The sequence below is a fragment of the Pseudoliparis swirei genome, chromosome 9 (genome assembly GCF_029220125.1).
Source record: "Pseudoliparis swirei isolate HS2019 ecotype Mariana Trench chromosome 9, NWPU_hadal_v1, whole genome shotgun sequence".
Lineage (NCBI taxonomy): Eukaryota > Metazoa > Chordata > Actinopteri > Perciformes > Liparidae > Pseudoliparis > Pseudoliparis swirei.
The window spans coordinates 15282213-15304472 of record NC_079396.1 but is presented as its reverse complement, the minus strand read 5'-3'; the positions used below and the strand labels follow the sequence as shown (position 1 = coordinate 15304472).

Genomic DNA, 22260 nt, shown 5'->3' with positions numbered 1-22260 from the left:
TTTTTGGTCTTCTAGCCACATCTTATTGGAATCAACGAGACATGAACTGCTGCTTTTTCTCATCTTTCCCTGAGCTCAGAGACTTTTTGAGAACAATTGCTGTATTGTGTTTTAATATTCAGCTTGTTTTTCCCCCTTAGCTTCACTAACCTCACATTTCTTGCCATCTTCCCGCCTGTTAACACAAATAATGGATGGCCCTCGTTCTCTCACGCACATATACTTGCACCCCAATTACAGGACACAATGTGACAGTGACTTACGTCATCCAAACATGTTTGGAGGCCCGGACTGAGGCCCCCCTCCCAGTCAAAGTGTCTCTTTTTGCTGAGCAGTTGATGGTGGATGTTTATGTTGGAAGTCATCTGGTGATAGGGAACCTGCGTGATGTTTGTATTTTCCTTTCTAATCGGCCCTTAATGTTCACACTGGGTCCCCAGACATTTTCACCACCTCTCATGGGCCCCCATGCTACATTCCCAATTCATATTTGAATGGTTGATGACCAGCACCCAAACACCCCAACTTTATTTCAACTTGCACTGAATACAGGCTCCACCCACAAGCCCAGACTTAGTCTTAATCCATTTCAGTCTTCCTTCTCCCAAAATTATCAATTAAATACTGTATACTGGAATGAAAAGTGTTGCTTTGAGTAGATCTGGATTCCACTGCAGTGTATTTGCCATTTATACTTCCAACAGCATTTTACATCATGATTATTTCCATCTGTGTAAATTACACATCTTCCTAATCAAAGGTAATATGTGATTGAAAAATATGTGTTTGGGGATGATAACATTATACCAGTGACTGACTAAGCAAACTACATGATGTTATTTCTTTTCTGTAAACATGCGTTTATTGTGTGTTTGTATCAGTCCATGTAAATCCTTCCCACTGTGTGGTCTATCGGTCAAGTGACACACTCTGTTGTTGTGGATAGAGGACCAGTCCCTGAGCATCAGTGAGACAGGAGAAGGCATTTGGGGGAATCCTCTTCACATCCAGCAGATTATTTTCCAAGTGGATCGAAGTCAAGGAGGAGCCAGCATTATGAGGGTGGCACACTCCCCACTGCCTCACCAGCCTGCAACCACAAGATGCACTTACATTTAGAAATACTACATTTACACTCTCTATTTTCCTTTCAAAAGTCCTGATTTCCCAAATGCACAAAGAAGTGCAAGCTGTAAAAGTGCTTTGGCCAACAGTGTTGGACCATTCCGTTTGATGGCATAACGGTTGATATTGTTGCGAGCTGTACCCAGCATGTTTTTTGACGGTCCAACCGTTTATTGGGGTCCCCTCTCAATATACTACAGGCTGAGTACATAACGCTCGATTAATAAATATGCCCCGTGGATCTCATGACCTTGATGTCAACACTTCCTTTGGTCCTCTGCAGTACATTCGCTGAGTCAAACGGATGAAGTTTGTCGATAAAATCCAAGGATAGACATTCATACATACATTTATACATATAAGCAGACAGACAGACAGAGAGTCCTTCAGGTAGATGATGAGGAAATGTAGACCGTAATAAGACATTGAATGTGCCATGATATCTTTCTTTGCCAAGCTACTTAGAGTGATTTCCAAAGGGAGCTGTACTGGAAGAGCTAATAGTATTATGACAGGATTGGGCAACAAGCAAGGGAGAATTTAAATTATCACTATACATTTTGAAAATCACATTAAACACTTACTAATGTATGGAAAGTGTGATTCTACCTGATCTGGTTGTTGTCCAGTCTCAACACCTGCAGGTTCTTAAACTGTCGAACGCAGCGAGGGACCTCGCCCAGACGGTTGTTGTCCAATAAAAGCTCGCCCAGTGAGCGGTACGTTCCAACAAAAGAGACTCGATCCATTCCCTCGTTGCTCAATTCATTGTGGGATAGACAGAGGGACTGTAGGCTGGACTTCATGTGACGGAACGTGAAGGCGGCGATGTGGCTGATGTTGTTGTGTTGGAGGTTCAGTTTATGGAGACGACGAGGCAGATTCATTGGGACAGAGGTGAATGTGTTGTAGGACAGGTCCAAGGCCTCCAGGGACCTGAGAAGACAGAAGAATCATGACTCATATCTACAAGAAGACCTTCAAATACAACTTCTACATATACATTGATTGTGGACAGCAATGACAGGCTGTTGAACTGTTGGCCCATCCAGCACTTTGGTCCAGACGGAGGCCTCTCAACCACTTTAAGATTACCTTCATGTCACTCATGGTCCCATTGGATGCAACATATTACTTTGGCAATGCCCTGACTTTTTACTCTCGCACCAACTGCAAGTCAAGTTTACACTTATCCTGTGAAATACCTCAACAGGTTCAAGATGGATTGGCACATAATTCAGTTTATTCATGGTTTCCAGATGATGTAACCTGAAACTTTGGTGATCCTCCAGCTTTTTCTCTAGCGCCACCATAGAGTTGACTTTTGTGGTTTTATGTGAGATGCCTCAACAACTATTGGATGGATTGCCGTGACGTTTGATCCACACATTCCTGTGCCCCTCAGGATGAATTGTAACAACTTTGATGATCTATTCACGTTTTATCTTGTGTCATCATCAGGGCCAATGCTATGGATTATGACAACATACCGACCAAACTGAGAACATTGTAATTAGCCTCAGCTGGGCTTTGTTGTTTAGAGCAAGGTACACATGTTTACGTTAATCATCATGATGAACATTACACCTGCTTGACATGAGCATGTTAGCATGGTTTAAGGAGCTCTAGATTAGATCAAATGATCTAATTCCAAGGCATTTAACTGCAGACTTCATGTTTTATAGTTGCTGGGCTCCTGCATAGTGCTGTTGGGGAGTCAGGAGTGCAGAGTGGGAGGCAAAGCTATGGGGTAATCATGGGAACAGGAGGGGGGGATATAATTGGACCCAAGGGTGTGTCAATGTAAGAGAGTGTGGCAGCATATGGGGAGATTTGTGGTTGAGTGGCGGATAAGGGGTATGAAAATGTTTAGTTTGCGGGAAAGCGAATGGACGGCCATCGAGGGAGGACCAGGTTTCAGGGGTCTGAGGTGAACATGCCTTCCAGAAGTTCAGTGTTTTTCCAATCAGATTCAACACAGCTGTTGAGAGTTTACAGCAAAGCTCACCACAGGAGTGGAACCTAATTTCCTGTCTATTAATTTCCATCCATAGACCACACTAAACAGCCAATGGGCGCAGAGCACCCTGAGGTGGGCAGCCAATGACCACACAGTGAAGTAAAATGGGGACCAATGAGGAGAAAGAGAGGGAAGGGTTATGAATGTAGGAAACGCTTAAACTGGCATCTGTCTGACTGATATTGGGTGCTTTCACATTTCTGCTCCTCGTAAAGGTGACTTACAGTAAGACCTCTGCATTAACTCGCCTCCGTGGAACTTTACAACTCCCGGGTTACATTTCACATTGGTGTTTCTATTTCAGTTAAATACAGGACTGTCTCAGAAAATTAGAATATTGTGATGAAGTTCTTTATTTTCTGCAATGCAATTAAAAAAACAAAAATGTCATGCATTCTGGATTCATTACAAATCAACTGAAATATTGCAAGCCTTTTATTCTTTTAATATTGCTGATTATGGCTTACAGCTTAAGAAAACTCAAATATCCTATCTCTAAATATTAGAATATCATGAAAAAGTATACTAGTAGGGTATTAAACAAATCACTTGAATTGTCTAATTAACTCGAAACACCTGCAAGGGTTTCCTGAGCCTTGACAAACACTCAGCTGTTATAAATCTTTTTTTTACTTGGTCTGAGGAAATATTAAAATTTTATGAGATAGGATTTTAGAGTTTTCTTAAGCTGTAAGCCATAATCAGCTATATTAAAAGAATAAAAGGCTTGCAATATTTCAGTTGATTTGTAATGAATCCAGAATGCATGACATTTTTGTTTTTTTAATTGCATTACAGAAAATAAAGAACTTCATCACAATATTCTAATTTTCTGAGACAGTCCTGTAGATGGTGTGTGTCAATGAGAAGGGGTAAAAATCCCTAAATCAATCAAAATATTGCTATGTTAAATCAGAGAGAAGTTAATGGTTAGCATGAGGCCTTCCTGGCTCAGTTTGCTCAAACAAAGGCCAACATCAGATCTAGGTTACATGCCTCACTGTTTAACAGAGGTGTAGTAACACAATAAATGTTTTTCTTAAAATAAAGTGAAGACAGGGGAGGAAGCACAATGACAGACTTAACTCAGAACACACGAGTCAGACAGGCTTATTGTTTTACCAATAAGTATTTTGGCAGTTATAGATTTTTGTGAAAATTTGTTTTCTGCTTGACAATTAAACCCTGAAATACATAATTTTATTAGCTTCTCAGTTCCAGTTCAGACCAGTTGTGTGCTGATTTGTATTTTTAATCTTTGCCAGGAAACTGAGCAGCAGTCCATCGCTGCATACAGCTCCACATGGTATTAATGAGCAGAGGGACACACAGCCCTCTCTTCTCAGAGGCCTCCACTCTCGACACACACACACACTCAACACACAAACACACTCACACAAACACATGTGTGTGCAACATGCTGTGAAGAAGAAACACTAATGCATACACACACATGTTCATAGACACAGAGATGTGCCATGATCATGTATAGACAAACACAAAATAAACCAAGTACAGAGTATTCAATCAAATAGGGACACACATACACTCCGTTTCCCGAAATGAATTAGTGACTAAAACATTTGAAGAGAGGCACAACAATTACACAAAACAAAATGTGTGTGTCCATCATTGTGTGCAAAGCATGGCCAGGAGTAATGAAGCTGATGGTCTGCTCATCGATGGGTGATGGGTTCTAATAGGAACCAGCATACAGAGGGGTTTGACTGCAGAGACAGAAGCACAAGTTCGTTTCACACACACAAACACACACACGCACACACACACACACACAATGTCATCTGTCCCAGCATTACAGACCAAATAAAAACCAAAGATCCCTGAAATCAAACTCATAGCTTTTTTATTTCACCTCAGTGTGATGCTTAGTTTTTTGCATGGTATGTGCATGAAAGTTTATAACAAACCAATTTGTGGTGGTCCAAAAATAAAGAGGTTTGAGTCCTCAGGCTCATAACATATCACGACACACACATCTTTGGTGTGGTTATCGCTCAACCTGTGCCGACATGCAGTCGGTCTGAGCAGCCCGCAGCAATGATACATTAAAAAACAAGTAAAAAAACAATGGACAAAAATTCCATCAGTCAGCGCTGCAACCTTTTCAACAAACCGAAGATCAAATAACATATCAATTATGTTGCATGTCACTTATTAATTAACAATGCCAACATCGTTTCAGAAGGATATTTCTAAGTTGATGTAGAAGTATCACGTACAAGCACAAAGTCAAATAAAAATAGTTGACGTCATGAATTAAAAACTGCAATTAAAGCATACAACTCATGGAATATATTTTTGGGGAATATGATTATGCAGCTTTAATCAGTGGATAATGTAAACATGCTCGGGTTCTGTCAGTGAATTTGTGAAGTTTGAGTCAAGTCTGTTAGCTCGCAGCAGGGATCGCTGGTAGTTTTGATCGACTGGAGAAGGATCGGATACGGAGGCATTTGAGACCGTTATTTAAACTGACAGGTTCATAAAGAGCGTGTGTGTAAGTGTGTGTTGTTTTTTTACACATGCATCAGGGTGAAAGATGTTGATTGGCCCCTGAGGAGAGGACTTTTCAAGTAATGTCAGCTAAAACAAATTTACTTAAAGAATCAAAAGTGGAAGTACCCAATATGCAATAAATGTCAGAGGTGATATATATATATATATATATATATATATATATATATATATATATATATAATCATTCACTTAGTAAAAATAAAATAAATAGTAACTTCAGCTGAAGTGGAGTAAAAAGAGCAATACTTTAATGTATAGTAAGTACTCTAATGGTACAACAAGAACAAAAAACTGGACTGAAGCACATTACTGAAGTACAATAAATTATAAGCATGTGCTATGTTTACAGCGTGGTCACGCATTGGCAGCAAATGCAAACACACCCAGAAAAACACAAACTAAAAATAGATCTGGGATAAGTTTACAGAATACAAAAAAGGGAATCTGATACACAGTCAATCTGAGACATCTCCCTCTAGCCTTCAACGGTACCTCTAATCGCTGAAGCCCAGCAGGAGGCAGCAATAACACTGACTCCATTACATGGAACACTAACCAGAACCAGCACACTGCAGTGTATTTTATCATTAAGCAATTTATTTCTCAGTCTGCCTCAGTCCCTCTCAGCATACTCCTCCGCACACTACAGAGCTACATGATGAATACATTTCTCCACAAGTACTTCAGTGTGGATTAAATTATTAAAGGTCTGCATAATAAAAATTTGTTTCCCCTCTCCTGTCTATGCCATGCTGAAGGAAGTTTTTAAGATGGAGGACCTGCTAATAAGCCTGCAGAGCCAATGGGAAGACCGCTGCTGTCAGCACTAATGAGGTCAAGGGTCAGGTGTCAAATATATTCGAATTAGAAATCAAGTGAAGGCTCTGAGTATTGCCTAACTCCATTTGAACTTCACTCAAAGTCTTTCTCTCTTAGCATTATCTCTCAGTTTTTCTTTTGGCAAGGTTTTGTGTTTTACTGGTTCTATTTTTGATAAAGAAACATCTAAGAATTTCTGCGATTTTCTTCCCCAGAATCTATTTTCCTTATTTTAGATTTCTACGTACACTTTCACATAATAATCAAGTCATAGAGTGCAACCCAAAGTTTGAACAATTGCACTTTCCTGTCTTTCTTTAGGATTTTTTCCCCTCAGTTTTCCCTGAAGCTCTCACTGTGGTTCACAAGGATCCCACAGAGCAAAGAGAGAAAAAACACTGGAATTCACTATATTTAAACAATAGGTGCGTGTACACGCACGCACACACACAACACTATACACACATTGAGACATACGTACACAAACAGACACATACAGCTTGCCCTCAAGCTCTCCCTCACACGCCTGCACATGTAAGTACACAAGGTCAGCTGTCATAACTTCTGTGAAAAGTGTGGTTGGTTTGTGTGTATGTGTGTGTGTATGCATGCATGTGTGGGTGTGTGAGAGAGTGTGTGTGTGCGTGCGAGAGAGAGACAGCAAGGGAGAAAGAAAGAAAGAAAGAAGGAAAGAAAATTAAACCAAATGATTCATTATGAATCACAAAGTACAGATTTTTCACACATTTGAATACAAAATTATAACTTAAGTGTTCAGCATCTCAAACAATACCAGTCTACCCTCTTGTGGCTGATGGAGGAACTGTAGATCATTATATTCATTTATCATTATATTTATTTATCAATGGATGGATGGATTAATTAATTAATGGGTGGAAGGAAGAATGGATGGAATGATGAATGGATAGAAGAATGAATGGATAGTTGGATGAAAGAAGTAATATATATATGGATGGATGGATGAATGGATGGATGGATGGATGGATGGACGTACTTGAGTCGGGTCCAGGCGTGGGTAGCGATGCCTTGCTCATGCAGCCGGTTGTGACTCAGTTCCAACACTCCCAAATGGATATAGCCTCTCAAGGCCTCCTCTGTCACCTCTTCAATCAGATTTCCATTCATCTCCAGCTTCTACGCCAATAGAAAGTAGAAAGACAAATATGTCCTATTTGGAACATAAATCATCATCTTCATTTCAGAGTCTGGCTCTCTCATAGACCCTGAGTGCGATTATAAATCCCAGTTTCCTCCTTTAGCTGAACTTAATATGTTGAGGAGAAGGATTTCCTCTCCAGGATTCAGTGAAGGGATACCAGTGCACCTGAAGAGAGGGAGGGAGGCCCAGAGGGACGGAACGGAAGTGGTTGTTGTCCAACCGGAGCTCCAGTAGTCTCTCTAGCGGTCTGAAGGCTTGAGGTGACACATTGCCCTCATGGAGAGTGTTCTCCTCAAGCTCCAGATTCAACAGGTTCATCAGATCTAGAGGAGAATACTACATTACATTATTTTCCATACAAGACATTTCTCCTCCATGTCCAAAGATACAACTCCTACCTTTGAAGCAGTGAGGGCTGAGTGCACTGAGCTTGTTGTTGTTAATCTTGAGCTCCTCCAGAGATGGCGGCAGGGCCGGGATGCTGGTGAACTGGTTGCCGTCTAGGTTCAGCTTCTTCAGAAAGGTCAAGTTCTGCATGACACGCAGCAAAAAGAGGAGTGAATAGGCGAGATAGATAAAACAGACACAATTATACTTTATAATCCATCATTTTCTAACCCAATTTACCAGGACACAATCACAGAGTTCACATAAATACACCAAATCTATGTCATCTATCATGTTGTATTTTTAGCAAAGCCACGCTGTGTGGCTCTTCAGTTGGAGCCATTGTGGTTGATTTGTGTCAACTAAAAGCAGTGGACTGAAATTTTCGCAGGATTCGTGAAGCCAGTTCACCAGTCCTCTGTCATTACTGGGATGTGAGCAGAAAAGGAGAAAAGGAGAGAAAGAAAAAAACATCCTCTAAATATAATTGTATTTAATTTTTCCACGTCATTGGCTGCAGCTGTTTTCCAACAGGTCTGTCCAGCCAATACTGGGAGAGTATGCTGGTGGTGGTGCGTAATGATTGGTCAGAGTGTGGTGGGCTGCCTCGGTGTGGTCAGGATCTGAGTTTGGCCTGTGGTCATTTAGAGGTTGGACCAGAGGTTATTCTTAGAAAGGATTAGTTAATGCAATTTTCCATGCTCTTTTATTACTGTAATGATACAGGATACAGCCTGCTTTTTATTTTAATTGGATGCAAAGTGTGAAATAAAACGTATTCACATTTAGCAAGCCAAATAAGGGATCTTTTTAGGGGTCAGTATGAGACCAAATCTACACATCCACCCATAGAAAGAAAAAGAAAAAAATCTCCGCCCGCCCCCCTGTACAGCAGAAGTAATGTCAGGTCCTTTTCTTAAAGACGTCTTTGTTCCAGAAGTCGCATTAAAAGCAAGACATATTTCATTTATTATCCGTTAAAAATACTATATGGCTCTCAATGAAATATATTTAGAAATATTTGGCTTTTATGGCTCACCCAGTCAAAAAGGTTCCTGACCCCTGATCTAGGCTCTGCCTTTTTGACACACATATTTATTTAAAACTGCAAAAAATGACAGTTGTAACATTCCCTTGCCCGTAGGTAAAGGCAGCTGCACCTGTACTTCTGTTCTGGAACAACAGGTTTGAGACTGCTGACAGTGCAGTTAGATTCCATTGGACGGGTTTGGGGTGCATCACATCCACGTGTGCCCTTTTGCACATACATACCCGATGCAACATGGACCTTGAGTTGAACCCTAACATAGTAGTGGGATGCCCATTCAAGCACAATTAAACATGCAGAATACAACTCGATGGGTGTGATGTACAATTGCAGATGAGGTTTTCAGACCAGGCGGTTGAGACTGACTGTGAAGAAGAGAGCTGTGACTCACCGACAGCGGGTTCTGGCTCAACGACTCATCATCCAGTTGGTTTTTGCTCAGGTCCAGTGTGTCCAGGTTCGGCACACCAGAGAAATCTTGTGGACTGATAATTCTGATGTTGTTTTCTTTGAAGATAAATCACATGAATATGGTATTGTATGATGTATACATATGCATGTACACATACATGGAGAAGAATTATATAATATGGCTTGTATAGTCATTTCACATAGAGTGTCATCGGGGAAATCACTTGAATCATGTGATGTATAACTTTTGTTTTCATGTAAATAATATAAGACAATACACTTGAATCACTACCTTGTATTTATATTTTGGATTCCTCTGTATATTTAATATTGTTATTGTATTTTGTATCTTGTTTTAATCTTTTACTACTGCTCTAATGTGCACCCGCTGCTGTGATCCTGCAATGTCCCCACTGTGGGACTAATAAAGGAATATCTAATCTAATCTAATCTAATCTATTAATCAGTCAATGAACTTTGTTATTTTAGTTGGTTCACCATATTGCTTACTGTTCCTGCCAAATACGATGTTTTTGCTCAAATAATCTAAAACCATCATAACAAACTCACTCACAGACACACACATACAAACACACACCTGCCATGTCCAGATTGGTGGCCAGCAGGTTGTGGATGATTGGCAGGAGAGTCATGCCGATGCCTCTGCAGCTGATTTCTCTGTCAGCAGTCTGACACTTGCTGAGAGGAGACTCTGTAGAGCTGGACTGAGTTTCTGTTTGATTGCTGGGAGCCTCAGTTGCCGCTTCTTCTTCTTCTTCTTCTTCTTCTTCTTCTTCTTCTTCTTCTTCTTCCTCCTCCTTCTCTTCTTCCTCTTCCTGACACAAAAGATTAAAGAATAAATTACATGACAAACAATTGATTAATGGCTGATTCAATTACCTGAAGCAATACAACACAAGTCAAACCTCCTCCTCCTCTTCTTCCTCTTCTTCATCATCGTCATCATCGTCATCATCGTCATCTTCGTCGTCGTCTTCATCGTCGTCTTCATCTTCTCCTTCTCCCTCCTCCTCTTGTGCTTTCCCTTGATCCATCAGTCGTTGTTTCTCAGCATGAAGCTCCTTAAGTGCAGCAATAAGAGAGCTGGTTTCCTCCTCTCCTTTCCCACGCTTTCTCCAGCCCGTCAGGGGTTGCCCAATACCTGCCTGCAATAAGCAGCCGGAAGTCACTGACACGTTTCAACCAGGGAATAAACAAACGTATTTGGATGCCCCATGTGGGCTGTTTTGTTTAAATGTATTTAGAAATATGTATTTCCATGTTCAAATAGTAGAAAGGTGTCATACTATTCTATACGCAGTGGCCTCCACAGTAGCCGCGTGTTTCCTTTTCCCCCAAGCACCTCTTCTTCTTCTTCTACCAGCCTCCAGCTTTCTGAACTCAGCTCCGTGATGCTCCCTCTCCTCCTCTGCCTCCTTTTGGAGACGTTCGTCTTCAGTCACTTCTTGGTCATAAAGCCGAGCAGAAAGACAATTTAAGACATAAAGAAATAAAAAATAATTACTAAGCCTTTTATGCTTAGTGTTGTAGAATGATTTAAGTTATTTAAGCATTTATTCGCCAAGATCATGCAGACAGATTAAAATGCAAAAGATAAAAATCTTACCAGAAGGGAGGGTCATACTTAAAGCATATGTTCCCAACAAGGTCTCTCCCGTATCAATTGCTGCTGCTGTTTCCAATATGCTTGTCTCAGAAGAGGTTTCCAAGAATGAATCTACGTCATGCAGAGAGTTGAGGCCTTGTCCTGATAAAAATGTGACACAGAGACAAATGAACGTGATCCATGTCTTTGGCATTTTCATTGTTCAATGCTTTATCAGTTAAAGCTGTTTCCGTCAGAGAGAGAAGTCCAAAACAATTAAGTCTTTGGGGCTGAGGCGAAGATGAAGCAAATCCACAGAGACTTCAGATGGTAATGCCAAAGGGAAGAAATTCAGTGAGTAGAAGTTGACTTGAGAGTTCAGGCGAGAGGATACATCACGACAAAGCGTCTCTGTTGTGAGTCAGCCAAAAGACTAAACCATATTGCACATGCCCCCAACTCACAGTGAATGCTGAGAGGAAGAAGAGGAGGAATATCTAGGAGGCGGACAGGTCAAAAAATAAACTCTCACATTGTTAATAAAGGCTTGTTCATCACACCATAACATACACAGACCCGCCCTGCTCCTCCTTGTCTCCTCACCCTCTCAGAACTGTCTGCTAACATTTGGTGGAGGAAATGAAAGACAGACTGGAGGCAAAGGATAGAAACCTTAACACAATATGTTTCATACAACTGTGATAGTTTCTAGTCAGACATTGTGACACATGTGATCATGTGTCATGTCTGTGTCTTTCTCCTGAATGAATCAGACTGACTTTGGCCCTTTTCCAAACAAGAAACAAGGTTGGTAGAAAGTTCAGGTTGGAGCCAAACGTTAGCATCTATGTATGAAAACAAACACGTCCTGTGGGAAGCAAACAACTGGCCCATCTTTACATTCTGTACACCCTCTCCTGTCTGCATGCACATCATGTACTCTGGAGTGTGTGCGTCCCCTCAGTCACAGCTGAGCCAAGCAGGTGCCACTGGCAGACTGTTGAGCCAAAGTGGAATTTTCACTGTGGGGTGAAACCTGCTGACAGACCCACTGTATTTACTCAGTAACCACACATACTCGCACTAAATCTGTCAAAATGTGTGTGCATGTACGCATGTCCTAGAGACAACAGCCTCTGGGCTTAACAAGGCCTGAAATATGAACATTTCTGATATCGGTCACGTTAATGTTGTGTATTAATTGTGGTTGGTTTAGTTTGTCTTCACCTGAAGCTCAGCTGATGAGGCAGAGACGACACAAGAATCCAAAGTTATTCCAAAATGGCACATTGGACAACTTAACAGTAAACCGGTAAACACTCAGGTCCTAATGTGCTCTTCCAAGCTAAATAGTGATGCGTCATTTAAATCTCGACAGGAGCGTGCAGTAATCCACTGACCACACATTCAACCCCTTCCTTAACCTCAGTCTGACAACACCCTGGATTTACAATTTCCACTGCAGAGAATGGTGCTAAGGCCTATGATTCATCAAATGGAAATACTTAAGCTCCTAGTTCAGGTTGTTTAAGACACAAAATAATGTTACTTTCTCTGTTGTGACCTGTTGTGAATTCTCTGGCAACGTAGAGCAACTTTACGACCTTGTTTTCTCACTCAGCATTGAAAGGGGTCTAGAAGGTGTGAACACTGCCAGCTCTACAACATGTATGACAGGTATCTGTAAAAGCCACAAGGGGCAGAGGATCAACAACAGTTAGATGGGACCAGGGGTCTGAAGCCACGAGATTGCACTTTCGTACAATAAAAATACGTTTATATAGCTCCTTTAAAAACAGTTTACTTTGACAGAGAAGAAAAGCATAGTTATACATAACATCAATACAGGTAAACATTTAAGAAATACAGGCTCTTAATACAGGCAATGAAGACCACAAAACTAACACAACCAAAAATAAAATGGAATTAAAAAAACAAACAAAATCAGGGGAACCAAAGAATTGCATAAAAGCACTTAAAATAATGACATCACATACAAGCAATTCTATATAATTGAGTTTTAAGAAGTGATTTCAAAGAAGTCACTGATTCTGCGACCCTTATCCCCTCAGGTAGGTTGTTCCAGTCAAGGGGCCCCTATGGAAAAAATGCACGGTCACCCTTTGATTTAAGCTTTGACCTTGGACCGGCCAGGAGGGCCCCACCGGAGGATCGAAGGCCATCTGGTAAATCCAGTAAGAAGCCTAGCTGTTGAATTCTGGACCGGTTGGAAGCGAGAGATGGATTTTGGATTCATGCCGCAAAGGAGGGAGTTACAGTAGTTGAGTCGAGAGAAAAGAGGGTTTAGTTTTTGAGATGATTCTTAATTGCAGGACTGGAAAATTTTCTTGATCTGCCTATGAAAGCTTAATTGAGTAAACATTACACCCAGTTTTCTAGCAACAGGTTTTAAATAAACAGACAACGGTGCATACAGCTTACTTGTCAGCATGCTGATGTTTTGCAGGTATGTTTCCAGGCTCACCCACACTTGCTGAGCAGTGAAAGATGAGGCTGATGGCAAAGGGTTTGTTTTGCAACTACTTTTTTGATCAAATTAGATTGCCTGATGAGAACTTTTCTTAAAACCACAAATTACATCCTCATGATGGTAGACACTGAATGAAAAGTCTGCACCTAAAAAGTTGACTCCTGGACCACATTTTATGGAAAGCCGTATCAAACAGATATTTCACTAATGACGAGAAAATGTCAATCAGACGTGGTGCGGGAGCCACGCATGGCTGTACGAATTGTGGTAATTCATTGTGATGTTGACAAGGGTGAAAATAGGGGGGTCAATTCTGTCATTACATATTTCATTGGGGCATCATGAACACATGTGCAAAAAAGCTTTGTGATTATCCTATCAGTGGTTCTCAACATAACTATTAATATATACCAATTTTAGATATATTTCAGAAAAACGTCACATAGCCCCATTTGAGAACCACTGCAATATAGTCTGGAACTTTAGTTCAGTGGCACTACAAAGACACCACTACAGAAAAACAGAGTTAATCGTTTTAATTCAGCTCAACACAGGTACAACAGGATGACACCAGTAGCTTTGTGTGACGCCCATGTGGCCAGAACACAAGATGAATGGTCAAATTGTTCATGTCAAACGCTTTTGAGAATCAAAAAACAAAACTGATCCATTAGGATTCATGAACAGTAACAGTGTTTCTTGAAAAGAAAAAAGAAAGAGCATAAACGCCATCCAAGTGAGAGGACATGAGGCATGGCTGTAAAGAATGTGAAAAGGAAAAGCTTGGAATGCAAAACAAAAGTAGCGGCTTGACTAGATCTGCTGCTGGTTTGGTTTTAATCGGTCAACATGCCACATTTACTGTATTTAGTGATGGTTTTGAATACATAACAAAAAGTATACAAGAAAGGAACATTGAAGAGTAACCCATTGGGAGAAAAGGCTACTAAACACGAGTCTTTAACACTGCACACCTCCTCCCTTCCCTCACAACCTGTGGTAACAACAATACAGGGGAAACACACGGCACGCGAGTCAAAGCTACGAGACGGCACTTGGCCCAGAAGTTGACAGATCTTCACGAGGACAAGCCGGTTAACTGCATGTTTATTGCGATGGAACAAGCGCCAAGCGGGGTGCGGGGCAGTCCTTAGTTTGCAAAGGTCTGACGCACAGCGTTGGCAATGTGCTTGGCGCTGATGCCAAAGATGTCGAGCATCTCTTGGGGCTTTCCGCTGCGGGGAACACCAGTCACTGCCAGCCGGGTCACAACAATGCCAGGCTCTTGGCCCACTGCCGACAGCACCGCTTCACCAAGACCACCTGGACAGGGGAGAGAGAGAAACCGTCAGCTCAAACCACCAAGGATGACATGACGCCCCCATAATAGATCCTGGTACATTGAGAACACGCCCACTCTGCTTAAACAGACTTCTAGGGCCAACCAGGAGCTCTGAAGAGCAGTTTGCAATTATGGCACACACACACACATTACTAGAGACGCCTTCAATAGCACAAACACAGAAAACAACCTACCCTCCTTGTAGTGGTCCTCCACAGTGATGATCTGTCCCTTTGTGGCTTTGGCACTGGCCAGAATGGTAGCGGCATCCAAGGGCTTGATGGTGAATGGGTCAATGACACGGATGTTCTTTCCTATAGGTATTAATTAGGAGATTGTTACTTTGGGAAATGCTGATTAAACCATTCTGGCTAACCTAGAAACTGATGGCTTCCATCCCTTGAATTACCAAACATGAGTTGATGATGAATGCTATGAAGTCGGCTTCAATACCTACATCTAGCCACTAGAGGGCAGTGCAAGTTTACCTTCTTTGGCCAGTATATCGGCGGCAGCAAGGGCCTCATGCAGAGTCACACCAGCTCCAATCACAGTCACACAGTCGCTGTCGGACTCACGCACAACCTGGAAAAGTAGACATTTATTCATGTACCGTCAATTTCTGGCGTTTATTCAAATCTTTGTTTCTGGACAAGTATTGGGTGTCAAAATCATTTTCTTGATCATTACCTTGGCAACGCCCACTTCAAACTTCTCATCTGGAGAGTAGATGACTGCATTGTCTGGTCTACTGGTACGGATGAAACAGATACCCTGAGAATATAGAGTGATAAGTTACAACATAAGAACATTACTCTCCCATCATTGTGAAGCCTGGATTACATAAATTACTGGACATAATCCACTACAAGGTGGCCTACCAACCTTGGTGTTGGCTGACAGCTCAACAGCCCTCTCTGTGGACACTGCGTCGCTGGGGTAAAACACGGTACATGTTGGGATGGCACGGAACATGGCCAAGTCTTCTAGGGCCATCTGGGAAGGCCCGTCCTCACCTGAAGGCAGAAGAAGATCAGTCGGGGGCCCGGAACATTCACTCATCCACATTAGAAAGCTTGCAACACTTCAGCAGAAGGCTTACCGATGGAGACGCCGCAGTGGGACCCTACCAGGTTGACATTTGACTGGGAGATGGCTCCCATACGGATCTGGTCATAGGCTCTGGAGAAAAAGGCAGCAAACGTGCTGGCAAACACAACCGTGCGGTCTCGGGTGGCACAGCCAATGGCCACACTCACCTGCAGCGATAAGGAGAATTGGTATTACGGGTTAGTCGTAATGATGGCGCATGTGATAAGGCATGGAGCCACATGAAAACTGATCACAAATGAGTTGCAAGAGACTGGGATTTTCATGTTAGAGTATAAATAGAAACATATTAGACAAAGTTTAAGAGCGTGTAAATAGTTAAATTGTGTACCATGTTCTGCTCAGCAATGAAGCACTCAATGTAGCGGTCAGGGAAGGCCTTCTTGAATGTCTCAGAGAAGGTGGAGTTTTTGGTGTCTCCATCGAGGGCCACCACTCTCTCGCTCGCTTGGCCCAGCCTGGCCAGTGCAACGCCGTATGCGCGCCTTGTTGCCATCTGACAGGACGGGATGGGTGAAGACGGATTAACGCCGTAATTAACGAAACAAAACTCAAATCATACATTAAAACCAAGTCTGCTTGGACCTTTTATACTAATAAACAGTGGCATCAGTAAACGTTCATTGACTGTTACGGGGCTCTGCATGCATTGCGACACATGATTTAAGGTCCCCTAAAAATGTAATCAATCGCATTAGCCAGCATTCAATAAGAAAGCAAGAAGCGCCTTAAAAAAAAAAGGTACCTTGTCTCCCTTTTTGTATGCTGGGGGTGAAGGCAGAGAGATGGTGCTGAGGTCTGCCGGTGTCGTGTCATCCTTGGGCAGCTCAGGGATTAGGGTCTTGTTGGGGACCTGGATCAGAGCCTGGAGGTCTTTCAGGATGGCATCCACCTTGTCCTTGGGAATAACCTTTCCATGCCAGTTTTCAAGATCCTCAATATCTACACAAATGGATGAACATGTCAGTCAAATCCACAAAAATTCATAGCTCAGGAAATTAAATATCCACCAAATGAAAACCCACTTACTTTTGAGTCCTTTGCCCTTGAACGTCTTGGCCACAATGCAAGTGGGTTTGCCCTTCACCTGCTGAGCCTGCCAGAAAGCCTTGCACAGCTCCTCCACATCGTGTCCATCCACAACATACGTGTTCCACCTACACACATATTGCTCAGCTTACCAGCATGCAGACACCGTACAGCCCTGTGTTTCGGGTTCATGTTTCTTTAATAACTGCTGAGCCAAAATACTTTGTACTGACCCAAAGGCTTCACAGCGCTTGCGGTAGGTCTCCACGTCGTGCTTCAGGGGTGCAGCTTCACTTTGACCGAGCCGATTGATATCCATGATAGCCACCAAGTTGTCCAGCTTGTAGTACGAGGCAAAGGCCATGGCCTCCCACACAGAGCCCTCTGAACACTCTCCATCACCCATCATGCAGTACACACGGTATCTACATGCATGCCAATGCAGAGCGGAGAAACAGGAAACGTCAATGATGTTGTTCTCCAAACCATTGAGTACATAATAGTTACTACATGATTAAAGTCTGTTGAATTGAGACTGGAAGTAGACTACCCAAGGGAAAGGTCAGACCATAGGGCTGCAGAAGTGTTGCCCTTTGTCTCCAAAAAGTTCAGAATAAATCACTGGTCTTAAATCAAAAACTATACATTAAATTCATCAGATAGAAGTCTCGCTAGTAGTGGATTTGTATATAAACATTTCAAACTTCAGTGGAAAAAGCATTTAATAATATCTTTCCACTTAAAAATGATTGGGTTATTATTTTCTTTAGAATCCAACAGTGATATTCTTATTTATTTTGCACAATAAAAAAAAAAAAATCCCAACAGAGATAAATTCATATCACAGAGCAGGAAGAGACACCAAGCCAACGGGGCTTATTTGAAGCCTCCATCTAGATAATATTTTATAACATAAAATGAAAACTGCATAAAACAGATAAAAGAAAAGAAAGATAAATAATGTAATTATATCGAGTTGGTGTAGGCATGAGTAGGGTTTTTCCTGGGTCAAAATGGGTCATCGGTGCTCCCAAAAAAATGTTTCACGGTCTGTGTTGCCAATGTCACCGTAATTAGCAGACATGCATTTTTATTTCATTTTTTTCATAAATAATGGAGGCTATGCTTGAGGAAATCATTTTGCTTCCACTTTAATAGATTGACAATAGTCCAGGTGTATTCGTGCACGTCGGGCTGTTGAGTGATCAGCAGCTGGCCGCTCTGTCCATTCGCGCACCTCACAGTTGCGTATTGATCAGACAAGAAGACACGCTTATCAACTAGATTACTATTGATCAAAACAGAACGAGGGTTGGGCTGTAGCCTACTTGAAACATACTATTGACAACATATTTGCTGACATGCACGTGATGAACACTTTTTTTTTTTTTTTTCCATCGCAGACTTTTTTGCCTTAGGCGCTCGGGATTTGTCATAGGCATTCGGGAAGACGGCTTAGGCGTGCGCCCAAATTTTCTCTATGCAGGAAAAACCCTGCATGAGTGTGCATGCATGTAAAAGTAAACATGTCTTACGTTTGTTCAGGGATATTGGATAGTCTTGACACTGCCCCAAAGAGGTAAATAAATTAGTTGGTATTGTTTTTGCTGTGCAAATCACATTTGACCTCACTGCAGACACCCGTGGGTGTGATTTAACACAATACCAGCTTCACAACTACAGGTAGTTTATCCATTCAAGCGATTACAGTGTTTCAGGCATCACTTTAAAAGAAAGGAGTTACTGGACTGCCGGTCATGGTATTGCACTGTGACGGTTTGTTGGAAACTAAACCCTCGTTGAGGGTTAATGCAATTCTTTGAACCTCTTGATGAAACATATTTGTGTATACATACTCACCCTGATTTGTCAAAATGTTTGCCAGTGTATGCCATCCCACAGGAAGCCCCGAGGCCCTGTCCCAGAGATCCGGTTGCCACATCGACAAAAGCCAGTTTCTGATGGATAGAAGATGGGGAAAATAACATAATAATCACAGAGTGTGACTTGAAGATGATATTCTATTTTCCAAGGAAACACAAAAAGGAACTCAGGATTTTTAACTTACTGGTGTGGGGTGCCCCTCCAGATCACAGTCAACCTTGCGCAGGTTGAGAAGCTCAGACTCCTTCACAAAACCCGCCTCTGCCCACGCAGCATACAGGATAGGTGCAGCATGACCCTAGAGACAGCGAGAGAAGATTTAAAGACATCGGATTTATAACACATCACAGGTGCACTGGCCAACTGGAGAATATTCTCAAAGAAATGCAAGCCAACCTTTGAGAGCACAAAGCGGTCGTTACACTGGTTGCGAGGATCATCTGCTTTGTAGCGCATGGTGTTGAAGAAGAGCACAGACATGAGCTCTGCTGCACTGCAGCATGATGTGGGGTGACTGGGGAGAGAAAAATGGAGACGAGTCGGTTAAGAACATGTCACAAGAATATAAAAGAAAAACAAGAGAACTAAAAACTCACACCATGCACATGCATGTGTTGCTACGTTCAGGAATCCTCACACCAGTTTTAGTCTGACACGAACATTTCACATTTCCTCATTCCTGAAAAGCATTAATTCTTTTTTTAAAGATGCATTTGCAATGCAAGCAATGCTTATTTTAAAGAGAGCCTTCTATCTCTTGGAACTAGGAAAATAGATATTGTCAATAGATAATTAATCTGCAACATGATCATATAATATATATGGTTATCCCAAGTGCCTGTTAACATTTATATGTATATATTTTAAAAACGGTTAGTTTATGCAATAGTGGTCAAAGTATTGCAATATTCATGTTTAGAAATCCCAGGTTACTCAACAGCATCTCCGCTTTCCTAAGCAGGTTAAATTACAAATGGCAACATTTCAACCATGCTGCAACACGGTTATCTTAATCAAACATACATCACGGCCACTGTTAGATTTCACAAGTAAAAAAAAAAAAATCCAGTGCTCCGTTTACCCCTTGTCCTGTTGGTGAACACCTGTTGGCAAATAAACTGAAGGTAATCATATACTCAAGCGTAATGATCCATATCAAGAAAATAATAATAGGTGTGGAGTTTTGAGGGGCAAAACTGAAAAACATTCTTAAACAGTATTAGCACTTCAAATTCCAGTCAGGACATCCAGGATGTAATCCAACCATTTCCTTGTCAGTTGCCATAAGGAAGTGACAAACCGGTTTACGAACAAACGTTTCATTTTTAAAAGAGTTGCACAAGTCACAATGCAATATCTTGCAAGATGAATCCACTAAAACGGTGACTGGACACAATGGGAACCATTTGGATTGGAAGTTCTCAATGCAATATACCTGGCAGGTGAATGACATACAATATACGAGTTGCGGTCCTTTACTGTATCAATAAAATATATGGTGTCCCTCCCCACTGTCTCGCGTTTTGATGCTAGAAAACAAAAACACACCAAATTAAGGAAACTAATAAATAAATAAAAATTCCCATGAATATCGTTGTTCTTTCATTGAGAATCTAAACTTCAGGTCCAAAACTGTCCCCCACACATGCATTAATTAGATAAGTGTGGTGGTGCACGGAATTTCTGATGCATTAGGTTGTGGTTTTTCATTGTAGGTGTGTACACAGATACATCTGGAGAATAATAGGACAACAAGAATAATCTCTAGCTAGATAACAGCATCGATACAAAATTAACAAATCGCACCCATGTCAACAAAGAAACCATTTAGACTATTCCCGCTCGGACCCTGGGTCAGCGCTGGGGAGAGGAAGACTTCAGGTTGCCGAACAGATTCTCAGGTTGAAGCATTTTGGACGAAGCAAAACTTCAAGTGCCCCTTTGATAGCCACGTTATCACAGGCGACACCAATTTCCTGCAAACAATTGCAACTGGTGGTGCGTCTGTCAATTTAGCACGCTGCTGCAACTTTAAATTAGTTTCAAATTGACCACAAGAGTCGCGCTTTCGCATAGTCGTGTGGAACGAGGAGCCACACGACTATGCGAAAGAGCGACGAAAGACGCGAAGAAGAAGGAGCTCGGTGCTAAAGAACAAATGTAATCCAGTAACGTAGCAGCTGGCGTGTCTGCTTCTTTAGAGTGGGTGATGTCTCCGATTGCGCCGTCGACACAAGACGCCGCTGCTGCTTTTCATTGACGACAAAGTGTCATCTTATGCTCACGTTAGCACAGTCATGCACGCAGACAAAAATAACTCAAAGTAGCTTAAAGCGTTTGTGGAGCAGTTCTCTTAATCACTCGCTCGCTGTCCGCCGTGGCTGCGTTTAGACCGCGTGAAAGTAATCTGCAGCACGTGCCACCGAGCCGCGCCGGTTAAACGCGCTTCAGCTAACGTCACCGTCACGTTACCAATGCCCATTACAACACATTGCACATTTTGGTGGTGTGCTTCGTATAAACTCATTCCAGCATTACTTTGTTAACGCTTACCCAGAGTTAGAGGCGCATGTCGCCTTGATGGAGTTGATCCGGAGCTTATTGGCGATGTCTTTCAGTCCCTGCAGAGTTTTTTCGTCGGGTTTGTGGTAGCTTGTCATGATTCCTGTTTTTTTTTTTTAAAACAGCGTCGACTTGACTAGTTTGGTTACTTTAATTTAACAGTGGCTTCCCGGTGTCGGAGGTTCGAAACTGCGCAATGCCGCGGCAAGCTGTCGGATCAAAGTACAACCTAGGAGGAGGAAGCACGGAGAGGAGGGGGCACTTATGTCTCGTGCACAGCCCCTCCCACCTGGTCCAATCATTGGAGGACCAGTCTACTGTGAGCTACTTTCACAGCTAAGGAAGATTTCAGCTCTGTGGTGACTTCGTTCTTCCAGGGCTCTCAAGTTTTGAAGACAGGCAAGAGTGACATTTCCATCAGCACCCCCCCCCCCCCCCCGCAAAACGAAATTTTCGGATATCAGTCAGTCGCGCGCAATTCCAGGATGCTTTATTTTCATTGGTTGCTGGATTAAATCTTACCCAGATACAACAGATTAGCCCATTTCTTTTTTTTGATTGGCTGATAAGTGGCTCCTCGCAGCAGAACTCCAGGGGAGCGCTTGATTCCTCCACGGTGAGGGCAGCGCGGCCAGCTCATGTTGGCGCGCTGCGGCACATTAAAACATTAAATAGCCGAGTTTTTTTCAGCGTGAGAAATACGATGTG

At 42.1% G+C, this 22260-nt stretch overlaps 2 protein-coding genes across 3 annotated transcripts; both read right to left on the bottom strand.

Moving 5' to 3' along the window:
• Nucleotides 1-909: 909 nt before the first annotated feature.
• On the bottom strand, nucleotides 910-10529 carry si:dkey-32e6.6 (extracellular matrix protein 2; the record flags this gene model as incomplete). The annotated part of the gene is made up of 8 exons (XM_056423977.1): nucleotides 910-1090; nucleotides 1735-2061; nucleotides 7518-7657; nucleotides 7848-8005; nucleotides 8081-8213; nucleotides 9509-9624; nucleotides 10127-10364; nucleotides 10455-10529. Coding segments are annotated over 8 exons (1368 nt in total), but the record flags the coding sequence as incomplete, so codon positions are not given.
• Nucleotides 10530-14148: 3619 nt separating this feature from the next.
• tktb (transketolase b) lies at nucleotides 14149-21820 on the bottom strand. 2 transcript variants are annotated; one of them, XM_056422787.1, is made up of 15 exons: nucleotides 21544-21634; nucleotides 20426-20519; nucleotides 19387-19504; nucleotides 19175-19288; nucleotides 18967-19064; nucleotides 17340-17531; nucleotides 17107-17234; nucleotides 16823-17019; nucleotides 16409-16573; nucleotides 16070-16226; nucleotides 15853-15983; nucleotides 15658-15741; nucleotides 15456-15552; nucleotides 15162-15281; nucleotides 14149-14948 (listed from the first exon to the last, which is right to left on the bottom strand). In XM_056422787.1, exons 3-15 carry the CDS (start codon nucleotides 19468-19470, stop codon nucleotides 14776-14778), a joined length of 1740 nt encoding a protein of 579 aa, XP_056278762.1. In that variant the 5' UTR covers nucleotides 19471-19504; nucleotides 20426-20519; nucleotides 21544-21634; the 3' UTR covers nucleotides 14149-14775. The 2 variants fall into 2 exon arrangements, with proteins under 2 accessions (XP_056278762.1, XP_056278761.1); XM_056422786.1 differs by lacking the exon at nucleotides 20426-20519 and having other exon boundaries at nucleotides 21544-21820.
• Between the last annotated feature and the right edge of the window lie 440 nt (nucleotides 21821-22260).

Coding starts and splice junctions, on each gene's coding strand:
- tktb (XM_056422786.1), bottom strand. CDS start 21,650: ATGACAAGCTACCACAAACCCGACGAAAAAACTCTGCAGGGACTGAAA. Junction 19,065..19,174: donor TGGAGGGGCACCCCACACCA/GTAAGTTAAAAA, acceptor TCTATCCATCAG/AAACTGGCTTTTGTCGATGT. Junction 15,742..15,852: donor AGCTGTCAGCCAACACCAAG/GTTGGTAGGCCA, acceptor CTATATTCTCAG/GGTATCTGTTTCATCCGTAC.